A 15198-nucleotide genomic window follows, 5' to 3' on the forward strand; every position below is an offset into this window, starting at 1 on the left:
ATTCTCATTTATCGTAATCTATATTATATATCTATATCTATATTATATATAAAGAAAACTACTCCTTTCAGCATTTTTGGGTTGAATTTTTATTTTCAAAACTACCTTCAATTTTTAATACAAATAACACATGTAACAAATTGATAAGAATTAATTTAAATATTAAAACAAAGGTAACAAACATGATATGAATATATATATATATATGGTTTTTTTTTCTTTATCATTTAAAAAGTATAACAAACTATATGAGTATATTTCTACTCTCTTAAACAACTTTTTTTATAATAAATTTTGTGGTTGGTGTCATTAAAAAAAAAATTATATTATATTTTTTGATATATTGTTGGCGTCGTTGAAATACATAATCATGGTTACTTTGGTTTGTTATAACTAACAAACATTTATATTTTTTTGTTTTAATTAAAATCAAAATCTCATAAAAATACACCCTTCATAATTTTCAAACGTTAATATAATAAAAAAAGCGGAAAGACCGTCTTTTCATTAGTTAAAAATAAAAAATGAAACTGAAAAACATGTTATAAATAAACTCCAATAAAAAAAATTAATAAAAGGCTAAAATATAGTTTTAGTCCCTGTAAATATGCCTCGTTTTGGTTTTAGTCCCTGTAAAAATAAAATTTTGTTTTTGGTCCCTGCAAAATTTTTTGTTTTTGAAAATAGTCCCGAGGGACTATTTTCAAAAACAAAAAATTTTGCAGGGACCTTTTTTAAAAACAAAATATTTTGCAGGGACAAAAAACTATAAAATTGGTTCAGTTATAATGTGTCACGTATGCAAATCATCACAAAAGTGGGGTCAGAGACTATTTTCAAAATTTTTTTTTTTTTTTTACAGAAACTAAAACCAAAATGAGGCATATTTGCAGGAACTAAAATCATATTTTAACCTTAATAAAAATTACTAAACTTATATCTGAAATTATTATCCAGAGTCCAGACACACAGGAATCTCAACAAATTTGATACTAACCCGTAAAAGTACAAAGAACAAACACCTCATTCCCCGAAAAACATAAAACACATGTCACTTGTCACACTTTTTCATACATATCCAATTAACAATTCTCAACTGATTTAAAGAGTAGTTATTTATCCATGGCTTCTTCTCAATTTCTTTGCAGCAACAACTCCATCCCCACTTTCAGAACCATCCATTTACCTCAATTCAGACCAAATGGGTCTTCCAATTTTCATTCAAAGCTTCACTTTCATAGACCTCAGTTTGTCAAAGTCAAAGCCATGGTTTCTGACTCTTCCAAAAAACAACTAGAGGTTTGTTTCATCTCCTTTCCCCTCCTCTCGTTTCTTATGTTTTGGTTTCAAGTTTTCAAACTTTCATTAGCATTTGTTTAACTGAATTGGTTAGATAGTGCGGACACTCCTCGGATAGGCGTGTCCATGTATCCGACACGACACATGCAATTACACTGAATTATTATTTGATTTTCTCAAATTATTAGCAGTGTCGGTGTGTCAATGTCCGTGTCGTGTCTGGTGTCTGTGTATGGTGTTTGTGTTGTGTCCGTGTATGGTGTTTGTGTTCGTATTTGTGCTTCATACTTAGTGTGTTGGTTCTGCCGTGAGGAAAATAGATTTTGAGTGAATTGATTGTGTAAAGTTGATTCTAGATAATGTTAGGTTGAAGGTAAAGTTATTTATATTTGGATAGATTCAAGTAAACGAAAGTAAGCTGAACAATAAATTTGAGCGTAAAACACATCGATTCTAGAATCAGAAGCGATATAGTTTATAGTTTAAGTTAGAATTAATTTTGAAGGCAAAATCAATTGTACACATCTATAATCAATTTTACATATGTTTGGTTTTAGTCTTAGATGGGCCAAAATTGATTCTGGAGGTGTAGAATTGATCCTAACATGTTTGGTTGTTTTCAAGTAGAGTTGATTTTGCTTCAATTGATTCTTATTGAAGTTAGAAATTGATTCTAACTTAAAGCTCTAAACGTGATTTTCACACTCAAGTTTGTTATTTATCTCACTTTCACATGAATGTATCCGAGCATAAATCATTTTACGTTGCATTCACTTTTAGCTAAAATCAATTTAATTACTCCCTCCGTCCCTATATATAAGACCCTTTTGCCAAAATCACGGGAATTAAGATAGTGGATATTTGTATTAAAGTTGTTTGTAATGACTATTGTTTTTACAATTTTATCCTTTAAGAAAGAAGGTTAGTTTATGTTTTCAACATGTTATTTATTGTTGATTGAAGAAAAAGATGTATAATAAATAGGGGCATGTATGTAAAGAAATAATTAATGTAGTTGGAAATAACAAAGGGGTCTTATAAAAAGGGACTAAAAAAATTCTCAAAATGGTCTTATAATTAGGGACGGAGGGAGTACATTCATTCTTCACTACCATAGAAGAAACATTAACATTGTGGTATACATTCTTTCAATTGAACTTTGCTATTTTTCTTTGTAATTGTACGTTGGTAAAATTAGATTGTGTATGACCATGATGAAAGGATAAACAAGTTAGCTGATCAAATTGATAAGGAGGCTCCCATTTCAAGGCTTACTTTGTTCTCTCCTTGCAAGGTAAACCAATTATTCTTTTGCTTGGGAGCTATACAAATCTGTTTTCTTGTATTGAAATTGTTAACTTATTTTCTGTAGATAAATGTTTTCCTGAGAATAACCAACAAGAGGGAAGACGGGTATCATGATTTGGCATCCCTGTTTCATGTAAGTTAATCACAATTTGGTAAATTCTTCGGTGCGTTTTGTTTTTTTATTTGTTAGTATGATTTATTTATAATGTGGAACTCAGCATTCCCTTAGAGAAAAGTAGACAGATAGTCATCAAAATTACAAATAAGGACATGTTAGTCCCTCCACCAGGGACTTCCTTCCGTGTTTAAATTTTTGGTACGGACTAATCTATCCTGAGTTGGTAATTCTGATGGACTACTTCGATGTTGTTAATAGTGCCGCAATCGCGTAGCAGAAACAACCTCTGCAGCTTTGCTCTTTGCTGGCTATTCACGTTCAACAGTTGTGGTGAATGTAGCCACGAATTGCGGAACAATTGCAGCTGAATAGCCCTTTCATGGCGGCATTTCTATTCAGTAGAAGATTTTCTACCCACGATCTGCAGTTTGCCATTAGTCACTACTTTTACATTTTTTTTTTTGAGGGATGAGAATTGCGTTCCACAAATTTTGTTAGACTAAAATGTGTATTTACTCTTTTTGTTGTTCTTGAGCTTATCTTAACTCATCTTTTCTGAACCTTAAGGTGATAAGTCTAGGTGACATCCTTAAGTTCTCTTTATCACCTTCAAATACCAAGGATGCCTTGTCCACCAATGTGTCTGGGGTGCCCCTTGATGATAGAAATTTGGTAAGAAAACACAAAATATTGATTTCATTTTCGACATTATCTTCTACTGGATATTTATTAAGATAATAATGCTATACAAAAATTCTCTCTTTTCAGATTATTAAGGCGCTTAATCTTTACAGGAAGAAGACGGGCACTGAGAAGTTCTTTTGGGTATGAATAACAGTGCTATTATTTTCTTCAGATTTTATTGTCTTGAATAAAAAATTTGTATGTTTGTATCACTTGGAACTCTACTTAGCACAATAGTTAATGTATATTCTCAGATTCATTTGGATAAAAGGGTTCCAACTGGGGCAGGGCTTGGTGGTGGAAGTAGCAATGCTGCAACTGCATTATGGGCAGCAAATCAATTCAGTGGTTGTCCTGCCACGGAGAAAGAACTCCAGGAATGGTCAAGTGAGATTGGATCCGATGTTCCCTTCTTTTTCTCTCATGGTGCAGCCTATTGCACTGGTCGAGGCGAGGTGAGTCCAAATACTAGGTACCACCCTTTCTTGAAATCAGATTGAAGGAATTAGAAATATGATATTTGTTTACTTCTAATTTATTTTTATATCTTTCTGTGTGTCGTCAATGTGTCCTTCAATGGATAATATATGATTATTCTGATCTGTACAATGTTATAAGATGTGAATAGACTTATGTTATCTACAGTCTTGTTTTGCAATACAACTCTGACTAGATTTATAGTCAAATCATAGTAGAACTAGGGGTGTGCATATTTAAAAACCAAACCAAACTGAAACCATTACTTATGGTTCGGTTCAGATCCTAAACTTGTTTCATTATAAACCATATTTTCTTACAAAACCAGTCTGGATCAGGTTCAGAACCGGTTTGCACAAAATTAAACTGGTTTTTATTTTGATTCATTTTGAAGCCAGAATTTGTATAAAAAAGATACAAATAAAATAACCCTCACCATAGAATTCATATTACCATTGTGCCACTCACCTTCTCCTTCAACCTTTTATCACAAGCCCAGGAAGAAGCCATAACCATCACCGTCGCCGTCGCGGGATACCCCACCAGCTTGTCCCTTTCCTTCATGCATTCACTATCGGAATCTCTCCCGCCACCATGTCCATTTTCTGCCGCATATCCCATGTCGGGATCTCGTCCGCCGCCGAGCCATTCGTCAGCACAGAGCTGCGATTTCGTCGGTGCGGAGCTGCGATTTCAAATTTATGGTAGAAAACAACAGATCTTTGATTCGAATATGAACCTCTTATGCAACAAATAATTCAATTTCTTGATCAATTGTCACTTCACATGTTCATTGCTGCAACTGCATAAGCTTCGATTCGAGAGTTTATGATGTCCTCTGGAAGGCTTTGTTCTTCATGAATGAAATTAAACCAGTTATACAAAATTAAACCGGTTTTGAGAAACAGTGATCCAATCTATTTTTTAAGTTTTAAAATGGACTGCGTCAGTTTTAGTTTGGGTTTTTTAAATTGGTTAACTGAATTTAAGTTACGGTTTTTGTGATCCAGATTTTATGCACACCCCTAAGTAGAACTAGAACAGTGATTTTTTATAAGCTTCAAAGTGTAGATTTTGCTAAAATCACAGTGGCGTACTGAATTTTTTATATTACACATCACCGAGATTGATCTTTGGTCTAGAAGCCGTAATATTATAGTACTAGAAGACATTAACGAGCTTAAATATTGAATTATGAAGGTATTCATCTACGAGTTGAGTTTATAATTTGAATTTACCTAGAAACTCGAGTTGACATCCATGACTACAAGAACTCACACACACATACACACATTTATAACTTGTTTAACCCTTGCAGGAAGCTAGCCCTACTCAATATAATTTTCTAATCATTATATTTTATTCATATTTTTGCATTTCACTTGTACAGATTGTTCAGAATGTTCCCCCGCTAGTATCTTCGGATATTCCAATGGTGCTCATAAAACCTCAACAGGCTTGTTCAACTGCGGAAGTCTACAAGGTTAGAAATGGAACTGTACTTTTACAACATTCTTTAAAATCACAAATTTAACTAGTTCTAATGATACAGCATCACAAATTTAACAAGTTCTAATGATACAGCGTCTACGGTTGGACCAGACTAGTAATGTTGACCCTTCAATATTGCTGGAGAGGATTTCAACGAGTGGTATATCTCAAGATGTTTGCATTAATGATTTAGGTATGTTTTTAACTCTACATTTATAATTTTTCATTCTTTATTTTTTCACTTTCACTCTGGCTTTGATTTGATCTTATTAATTGTATACTGTACACTCTTCCATGATATAGTTCACGCGAAGGTAATCGAGCGGAGCTAACAGATTTTTGTCTTATTGTATAATTGCATGTGCTACATATCATGGAATATCAAATAAACCCCTTCACGTCTTTCAAATCAATCCTTCCTATCATTGACATTGTTAACTTATATCTATTCTAAACTCACATTCACATGCATCATTAGATCAATTGAATTTATATCTTCTTTTCACATTTTCCCTTCGTTATCATTTGCAGAACCTCCGGCGTTTGAAGTTCTCCCTTCTCTCAAACGACTGAAACAGCGAATTACAGCAGCTGGTCGTGGAGAATATGATGCTGTCTTTATGTCAGGAAGGTAAAAAATACTAAAAACCTAATATTTTCCAATATCTTGTCTAGCATTTTCCCCTTTCTTTGAATATTGGAGTTATAACTTTTCGCGGTGAAATTTGCGAGTCGCGGATTTTCGAGAAATACTTGTGTGCTAAGATTATTGAAATTATTCCCTTATATCGTAGTTCTAATTCTGTTAAAGGTTGTAATAAAAACGAAGATTAAGTTTACTGAAGGATATTAATTGCCACTAAAATCAGCAAAGAAGTGCATTTCTTATTCTTTTCCGAGTGTCGTTCAATATTTACTTTGCTCTCGTGGTTGTTTTAATATAGATCATCGATTCCCCTAAAGTTTATCATCTTATGTAAGTTGTCTTAACTTGTATCATGCAGCGGAAGCACAATTGTTGGAATTGGTTCACCTGATCCTCCACAATTCATTTACGATGATGAGGAATACCGAGACGTATTCTTGTCAGGTCAGCTTCAATAATTAACTTAGGCTTTATGATCATTTCTAAGATATATTGAAGCGCCTAATCTCTGTACATATCTCACTTATCCAGAAGCTAAAATGTGTTTCACATACAACGATTTCCTTTTATAAAATTGGAAACTGAGTTTCTATAGCTATAGCATTAGATTATGCAAAACTTTACAATTTATCATTGGAATTAATTAACGAATAAAAGTTGTTGGAGATGTAAATCCTTTACAGCAAGATGATTATTTTTTTGATAAATATACACAGTTGAAAACGTGTGGTCAAATAGCTACTATAGCATCGTAGCGAAATAGTGTTTTAGCATAGCAGACTTTGAACAAATTTTAGTGCCCGTGATCCATGTTACGTTCATCGGTGTTTGTTAAGAATGTTAGGGAGTTACTTAGTTCAGTCTGATAGAGATCACATAGTTGGTTAGGAATTTTTTTTTTTTTTTTTTAATTGAAGTTAGTTACTTTACATGGCTTCTAAAGTAGACTTTCTCACCTTTAATATTTCCAATTGCAGATGCCAATTTTCTCACTAGAGAGGAAAATGAGTGGTACAAAGAACCTGCTTCAACTCCTACATCTGAGTCATTTATTTCTGAATCTGTTTAATTTATCATCTTGTATATGATAATAAGATGGTAATGTTGTAGAGATAGACTTTCATATGGTCTCTTTTTTGCCGCATATTTTTTTTAATTAATTTTCTGTTTTCATTTTTAATTGCAAAAATATTGCATTAAATAGACTCTATTTTCTGTTTTAAAATATTTGTAAGAAAATAGTGAAATATTGTAAAAAAAAAAAAAAAAAAACATTAAGGTGGGGCTTTGGCGCAACGGTAAAGCTGTTGTCATAGGACTTAAAGACGAGTTCAAGTCCTGGAAACAACCTTTTTGCAAAAAAATTGGATAAAGTTGCGTACAATACACTAAAATAGTGGGACCTCTTCCCGGACCTTTGCCTATGCGAGATAGGATAGAAGGAAGGGAAAAAAAGGGATTCTTTGAACGAAAAAAGGGAAAGATGAGGTTGAAGGAATGATGAGGTTTGGGTAGTTTATGTTGAGTGAACTTGCCTTTTTTTTTTTTTTTTTTTTTTTTTTTTTATCAGGTTCAATCGTATTTTTTTTCCTATAATCGGTGCCTGTGTTGCCAAGGAACAAGGACTCATAAATTTTGATTCGTTTTTATTTATACGATTTGCCGTGAATCGTATGAACAACACTTCAAAATGGTCGAAAGTTTATTGTGAAACTGGTAAGTTGCAAGATATGCCTTACTTTATGAGAAAAAATAGTTGAACTTCTGTTGTGAACACACTAACATAGTGACACAGACACCATTAGTATCGCTCATTGATGCTTCATTATCAAGAGGGTAATGAGATCTGCTACAACAACTAACATTGTACGATAATTATAACATTTTAAAGTAGAAAGCTCAATTTATCCCTTAGATTCTCTTCTCTTTTCCTTAAATTCTTAGAAATTTAAACTCAATCGAAGAGTGCCGTCTTCTCTGTTACTAACAGAGATATCATTGGTGATTTTATCATGGACACAAATGGACTTATTGACACCCTTCAATCCAAAAACGATTCAAGTTTCATGGACTTGCTCAAATCATCTCTTAACTCCCATATTGAGTCAATTCACTCCACTTTACCATCCCGTAGTGAAAGTCAATTTGAAGGTTGCGACTTTGCGCTTGGAGGCAAACTACCACCTTGATTCACCGGACTCGTGTCAAGAACATTGAAAATCAATGTTCCCTGCTTCGATGGCTCAGTCTCCACTAATTGGTTATTCTCGATTCAAGCATTCTTTGACTTTCACGATACATCAGAAGATTCTCGCCTCCATATCGTTTTGGCTCAGCGACGTATGAAGACATTAAGGGGGTCTGTAGAAACTCTCTCAAATTGGTTCATATGTGGAATTTCAAACCCAGTTCAAAGATTTGATGAACGAAGTCACTAAAATATCGGAACCCTTGCTCATCAGCTTTTTCATTACAAAGATGCTCCTAGGGGTTTTTAATCCCATGGTTTTACAGAAAATATCAAGGCCAAATAAAACCTAAACAGTCAATCAACTCATCCTTATTTATCCATTTAAAATGAGTAAATGAATTATAAATCACCTCAAAAAAACTTACCCACATACATGTTGCAATGGAGGTGCATTTTTTTTCTTCATCTGATTAAATGAAACACAATGTGTTGATGATCTCTGAATGAAAAAAGGTCATCGAGGTATGAACTAGAAGTCGAAAAATAAATTTGATAGAGTTGTGCTAATGGTCTTGCTAATCTTGGTCATGGTCATGATGAAATGCTTGATTTAAAAATTCAAAAATTATGACTTTTTAAATTTTGTTTACAATAGACTATATATTTCAAAAATCTAAATAAAATATTATGTAAAAAAATTGCAACGTAGCAAAATATACATAAGTAAAGGCAATTATGCAAGGAAAAGATAATAAATGAGTTATGAGAATATTTTACACAAAAGAAAAAAGTGTACATTTTATAATTACCTAAGACCAAATTAATTTATTTGCATGTATGCCAAATTCAAACCTTAGATCTTATAACTCTCATATCTACTCAGTCAAAGAAAAAAAGTCTGATATATTACGGGATGATATAAACCTTGAATTGCTTGTAATCAAATCATAGAAATTCTTTGTTGCATTTAATTAAAAAAAACAGCATATCGATCAAATAACCCTAATAAAAAAATAAAAAAAAACAAAAACAAATATGTCCAAGTAGATTGTGTAAAATATATTTCATTGTCATCATAACAAATGAAAAAACCAAAGTTTAATCAAAAGAAAAAACTACCTAAAAGTACTTCCCAGTTCCCATGCATAAACAGGAAGCACATCAAGCACGACTTACTATCCCTACCCTGCAAGAGTCCAAAAATTCAAGTATGGCACCCCTCCATAGTAATCTATACCTAATTGTATTCACATGAAATGTTAGGAACATTCTCCTTTTACACTTATCTGACCAGAGTTTTGTTGATGAGTCAACCTTCAAAAATACTTGATGTCAGTAATCGTAATTTTTAAAGTGCCCTTCCTCCCTGGTACCTTGGTTAAGGGCATTCCTTCGCCGGGGACTTTGTGCTCATAGCCAAGAGTGACTCTCCTTGGCAATGTGACTGAAAGACTCCTTCCATCCAATGTTGGAATTTTCAATACTGTACCTCTAAGAGCCTCCACATAAGTTATCTTTTGTTGAATCAAAAGATCATCTCCATTCCTAGTATATAGAGTGTGTGGTTTCTCGGCAATCACAAATATAACGTCTACTGGAATCATGTCAGACTTCTCATTACCCATCTCTGGGTAGGTAACCTTTGTCCCAACTTTCCAGCCAGGTTTTATTTTAATAGTAACAAACACAATTTCCTCCCTGATCTTACTAGTCCTGAAATAGATAGACACACTTCAAACATTGTAAGCAAAAATATTTCTTAAAGCAAAAAGAAAAATTATATTAAATACAAACAAAGAGATACATTGACAGAAGGTCATTTGATTTGACCCACATACTACTCAAACGAAAATACATCATCTTAAATCATATCAAGTGGACCAACCATAATATATCATAACTAAACTTCACTCATCACGGACACAACCCAACAAATATTGTAAGCAAAAAACATATTTCTTAGATCCTAAAATAATTCATTGTTTGTTTCTATGTAAGAGTAATTATATAAACTCAGTCTCCTAGTTTAAAGGTAAAACATTAACAAAGAAATCAGTTAAATCATAATCTCAAAATTATTTTGAAATTCACCTATTTTCTTTAATTGTCATAAAAGTGTCGCATATTTTCAAAATCTTGTTTGTTTTCATCATTAATTCAAAAAATGCTAAATTTATTTTCACTTATTTCCTATATAAGTGAAAAATGACTTTAAACTATTTTCCGGGACTTTCAAATTCCCACTTCAATCTTAACTATAAGGAAGCACAAGTTCTGCACGCCCATGTAAACTTCGAGTAAGATTGTTAACCATAAGAAAAGGGAAAAGTTATAATTGATAAAAAATTTAAAATGTTCTCTGCTCAATTATGGTTTGACACAATCATTAAATCAAATGAACTATACCCTTTGATCACTATTTGCATAAGTCAGGAGCAAGTCTTGTGTTTAATGGTGTATTTGTAGGATTTTGCATTAATTTTTGTACTTGATCCGATAGTGGGTACATTTCTACACATGGTGCAATCACTAGTTAATTGGCTATCAATGAATGAAATATCTACTTGTTTGACCAAAAAAAAAAACCAACAAAAAAACAATCACGTTCATTGAATAACTCATGTATTTGGTCAAATAGTATAGACTTAATATATCAGTTTTTCAATGAATTAAAAAAAGATATTTTACTTATAACAGTGATCAAGAATATATATTTTAAGCCATTAGATACAACAATATCACACTCCCTTTCACAATAAATTATCATGGCCATAAGACCATAAGTATAAAAATGATTGGGATATTTAACACTTACAATGACATCATAAAATAGAAAGAGGAAAATCCTAACCGCATGAAAAAAAAAAAATTGTTGAATGAATGCTACAAAGTTGTTAATATATTAATTCTTGCTTCTCATTCACTCCTAAAACAAGGAAACTAGATAACAAGCAGGTTTTATTCTATCATATCCTTAGTTGTTGTCTCTTCTATGGTCTAGGGCTTTGAAATCTAAGCAAAAAGGGTTGTGATTAGATGAGTTTGTATTAGTAATTAGTTATTAAAATTAAATTTCAATTTCATAAACTTAGTATTTGTACTCTCTTCTATATAATTAGGTTTAACACGAGTATAACTCTATTATTATCAATCACTATAAGCTAAAAGAGTATGGTTGTCACTTTTTTAGGGTTTAGGGTTTATAATTTCATTTAGATAATTTGTATATGTATTACTAATAATTACTAGTTAGTAGTTTCAATCAAGAAATCATTTACACCAATAAATTATATCAATCACAACCAGAATCAGACAATGTACATCATACCATAAGAATCATAAAAATAATTAAGGTTAAAATAAATTTACCCTTTTACAATTAAGTTTCTGGTAATCTTCATCCTCTTAACAGCCCCAGTATAAAGTTGCCCCAGGCTGCAACGCAACTTTCTATAAATAGGAGCATCCTTCTTTTTCGTCGGTTCACCAGTCGATGTCCTTCCGTACTCATACTGAGTATTAGACTTATAGAAAGATGGATTGTTTGCGTATGATCGACGAAAGGAAAATATGTTACCATACGAATGATGCAAAGAAGAGGTAGGAGCAGGTGTGTAGTTGCCATACGACTGACGAGAAGAAGAGGAGGACGATGAAGACGAAGATGATGAATTGGTGCTTTTTGACTGACGAGAAGAAGGAGCAGACGATGGAGATGAGTTAGATGATGAATGGTTCTGACGCCGTGGAGGGGTCCAACCAAATTGAAGCCCTTCCTCGCCATATTCGTCATAGATCCTACGCTTCTCGGGATCTATTAAAACTTCATAAGCATTGTAACCAAACTTGAATTTTCTTTCGGCTTCTTCTTCATTTCCACGGTTTCTATCTGGGTGATAAGCAAAAGCAAATTTTTTTAAGGCAATTATCAACTCTTGTTCGGTTGCATCTTGATCCACATTTAATACCTTGTAGTATTCCATTGACGGCATAGGTTTAAGAAGAAGAATAGGGTTTGAGTGCAGTGATTCTTTGGGACTGAATGTGCATGAATATCTTGGAGGGCAGAACTTTCTATTTATAGCCGTAATTTGATACACATTCTATGGAGAAAAAATTGCGGAGAGTATATTTTATGTCTAATTACGTTTATAATCAAATAATTAATTAATCATAGTCATAAATATATAAAGATAATCATACCTGGACACTTTAGAGTATATTTTATGTCTAATTCTCTTTAAAAATTATAAGTCTCTTTTTGATACCTAAAGAAGTATTAATAATTATTTTCCTATTATGTGTTCACCCCCAAATTAGTGTCATTTAATTTTGTCAAAATAATAAAGAATGATTATTTATTTTATAGACATCAACATTAATGTACTAACTTTTTATTCAATTAATCAAATCACTGCACAATTCCACTTTTAAAGGTTAATTTCCTAAATATTTCTTCAAATATCTATTATTCATTATATGATTTTTATTATGTGATTGGTCACAGGACATTGATTTACGAGTTCCAATAAGAGTTGAAGAAGGATGTGTATATGGTATGTCGGACTTTTTTTTTGTCAAGTAGCTTAGTGGTTAGAGCTCACAATTAAATGTGGAGAAGTGGTATGTCGGACTTTATAAGTGTTGTTTGTGAACATTGGGTCTTACATGACCCTATGGGTGCATTTGTTTTAGACTATTTTAGGGGGGTTTTTTAAATTTTTTTTCTAAACAAATCGTCTTTGTCAATTTTTAGTGTTTGTTTAGAATTTTTAGAAAAATTATTTTATCAAAAAATCTGTACTGAGTTGAAAATTATTTTTTCCAAAAACAAGGAGGTAACACATGTACTAAGTTAAAAATTATTCATTTTAGGTGATAAACAAACACAAATAACTTCACATTTCATTAGAATCTCTACAAAAAATCTCTGGAGTTTTTTTTTTTTTTTTAAGGAAAAAATCTCTAGAGTTTTCTTATACAAAATTAATTTTTTTAAGTTAAGAGAAAGAGAAATGCACTCTATATTCCCTAAAAAAAAAAAAAAAACGCACTTTATATGTCCCATAGCAAATCTCATTCGTATATTGAAGTTTGGTTTGCAAAAAGAATATGAGAGAAATTGTGCTTGCTTTCCTAAAAAAAAATTGCGCTTGCTAACTTTAATGTAACAATTTTCATTGAAAAAATTAATGATAATTTTACAAGCTATTTTTACGGAAATTGATGATGTTTCCTTTATTTGCAAAATTTATTCATTTCTTTTTTAGAAAAAAATTAATTAATTAATTTCTGTGCATATTCCCTTGAAGAAAAATTAATGTCATTTCCCTTAAAGAAAAATTATGTCTTTTGTGTCGTACTAGATAGCAATGTTCCGTAACCAAAAAAAAAAAAAGATAGCAATGTTCCTTCTTTGTAAAGCTAGATGACACGGATTTAGTCATCGTGAGCTTAGATCAGTCCTTCTTTGTATGGGGATCGAACCCCGACTATCACAAAAAAAAAAAAAAAAAAATGACACGGATTTAATCCTTTCAAATATTTTTTTTATTTCAATGATACTCGTGCTTGAGAAAAATAACGTATTAATAAAAAAAATTATTAAAAACAATATTATTCTTGAGCAAATTGAAATATTTCGCACAAAAATAGTGTGTATTTAAGTTAAATCAAAAGTAAAAACTAGCTAAAGTAAAACGTAGTGCTTCCCATGCATAAATAGTACGTAAGTAAGCATGTCAAGTATGATTTACTATTCCAACCCTGCAAGAGTCTGAAAATTCAAGTATATGGCCTCCCAAGTAATCTATACCTGGTATTCACATGCATTAACAGTATGCATATCATAAATTCAAAATGTGCATAACAATTTATGTGATTCAACTAGGGTGTCATGGTGCATAAACTCAACTGAACCAAAAGGGTTTTGGTTCAGTTCAGTTTTTAAAATCAATTTAAAATAAATTAGTTTATTTTTAAAAACAATTCAGTTTAGAATCGGTTCGAAATCGATTTAATTTTTTACTAAAGAAAGTTTTTTTTTTACGTTTTTTTAAATTTTGAAAGATTTTTTTAGTTTTTATTTGTGCAATTTTTATTTCCTGATTTTTATAGTATTTTATAAATGTTTAATAATATACTTTTTATTTTTATAATTTAATATTATAAATAAATTAAATGAGTAATTTAATACTTATAAATGAGAGGATGGTGGGTGGTGGGTTATACTAGCTGGTGGTGGTGGTTCACGACGGACAACAACGGCAGTCGATGACGGACATCTGGTGACAAGAGATAGTTCACGATGGATCTGCGGCGAAGTCGCAGTGGCTGGTGGTGGAGATGAGCTGGTGGCTGATGTAACCGCCTCTTTTTCGCTAGAATTATTTTAATTATCTCTTATATGTGTTGATATGTGCTTGCATGTGATTATTGTCTCTGTGTGAATTTTATTCGGGATTAGTAGATTTTGGCTTAAAAAGGATATTTTAGTCATTTTAGACTCAGGGGTATTTTGGGCATTTAGTGAGCAAGGGTAAATTTGTCATTTGGTTACAAGAGATATTTTTAGTGTTTTAAGTGGGAATGATTATTTTTACTAAGTTAGTAGTGAGTTGTGGTAATTATTTAAGAGACGGTTATTTTGACAGTTTAAGTGTGTAGTAACTTCGGTGAATTATTTGGAAAGAATATTGAACCCATTAAGACAACTAGAGATTGAGTCCATTTGTGTAGTGACTATATAAACACTAGTCTTATAAGAAAATTAGGTCATTACCTTCATTCACTCATTTTTACAAAATATTTTTAGAGAGGGAGGGAGGGAGGGAGGGAGGGAGGGAGGGAGGGAGGGAGGGAGGGAGGGAGGGAGGGAGGGAGGGAGGGAGGGAGGGAGGGAGGGAGGGAGGGAGGGAGGGAGGGAGAGAGAGAGAGAGAGAGAGAGAGAGAGAGAGAGAGAGAGAGAGAGAGAGAGAGAGAGAG

At 32.3% G+C, this 15198-nt stretch overlaps 2 protein-coding genes across 2 annotated transcripts; one reads left to right on the plus strand and one right to left on the minus strand.

Annotated features, from left to right (window-relative positions):
• Positions 1 to 995: 995 nt before the first annotated feature.
• On the plus strand, positions 996 to 7183 carry LOC25490472 (4-diphosphocytidyl-2-C-methyl-D-erythritol kinase, chloroplastic/chromoplastic). The gene is made up of 11 exons (XM_013603899.3): positions 996 to 1299; positions 2498 to 2593; positions 2672 to 2740; positions 3293 to 3397; positions 3494 to 3550; positions 3664 to 3864; positions 5277 to 5369; positions 5471 to 5570; positions 5909 to 6008; positions 6382 to 6467; positions 7001 to 7183. The coding sequence occupies exons 1-11, from the start codon at positions 1123 to 1125 to the stop codon at positions 7090 to 7092; spliced, it is 1176 nt and encodes a 391-aa protein (XP_013459353.1). The 5' UTR covers positions 996 to 1122; the 3' UTR covers positions 7093 to 7183.
• Positions 7184 to 9530: 2347 nt separating this feature from the next.
• LOC25490473 (dnaJ homolog subfamily B member 1) lies at positions 9531 to 12206 on the minus strand. The gene is made up of 2 exons (XM_013603900.1): positions 11584 to 12206; positions 9531 to 9927 (listed from the first exon to the last, which is right to left on the minus strand). Exons 1-2 carry the CDS (start codon positions 12204 to 12206, stop codon positions 9531 to 9533), a joined length of 1020 nt encoding a protein of 339 aa, XP_013459354.1.
• Positions 12207 to 15198: the final 2992 nt, after the last annotated feature.

This window comes from Medicago truncatula, chromosome 3 (assembly GCF_003473485.1).
Source record: "Medicago truncatula cultivar Jemalong A17 chromosome 3, MtrunA17r5.0-ANR, whole genome shotgun sequence".
In the NCBI taxonomy this organism is placed as follows: Eukaryota; Viridiplantae; Streptophyta; class Magnoliopsida; order Fabales; family Fabaceae; genus Medicago; species Medicago truncatula.

What these genes read in the sequence shown, in the direction of transcription:
- LOC25490472 (XM_013603899.3), top strand. Translation starts at nt 1,123, where the DNA reads ATGGCTTCTTCTCAATTTCTTTGCAGCAACAACTCCATCCCCACTTTC. An exon ending in CAACTGCGGAAGTCTACAAG is followed by an intron (nt 5,370 to 5,470) that starts GTTAGAAATGGA and finishes CTAATGATACAG; the next exon opens with CGTCTACGGTTGGACCAGAC. An exon ending in TGTTTGCATTAATGATTTAG is followed by an intron (nt 5,571 to 5,908) that starts GTATGTTTTTAA and finishes TATCATTTGCAG; the next exon opens with AACCTCCGGCGTTTGAAGTT.
- LOC25490473 (XM_013603900.1), bottom strand. Translation starts at nt 12,206, where the DNA reads ATGCCGTCAATGGAATACTACAAGGTATTAAATGTGGATCAAGATGCA. An exon ending in AGAAACTTAATTGTAAAAGG is followed by an intron (nt 9,928 to 11,583) that starts GTAAATTTATTT and finishes TATCTATTTCAG; the next exon opens with GACTAGTAAGATCAGGGAGG.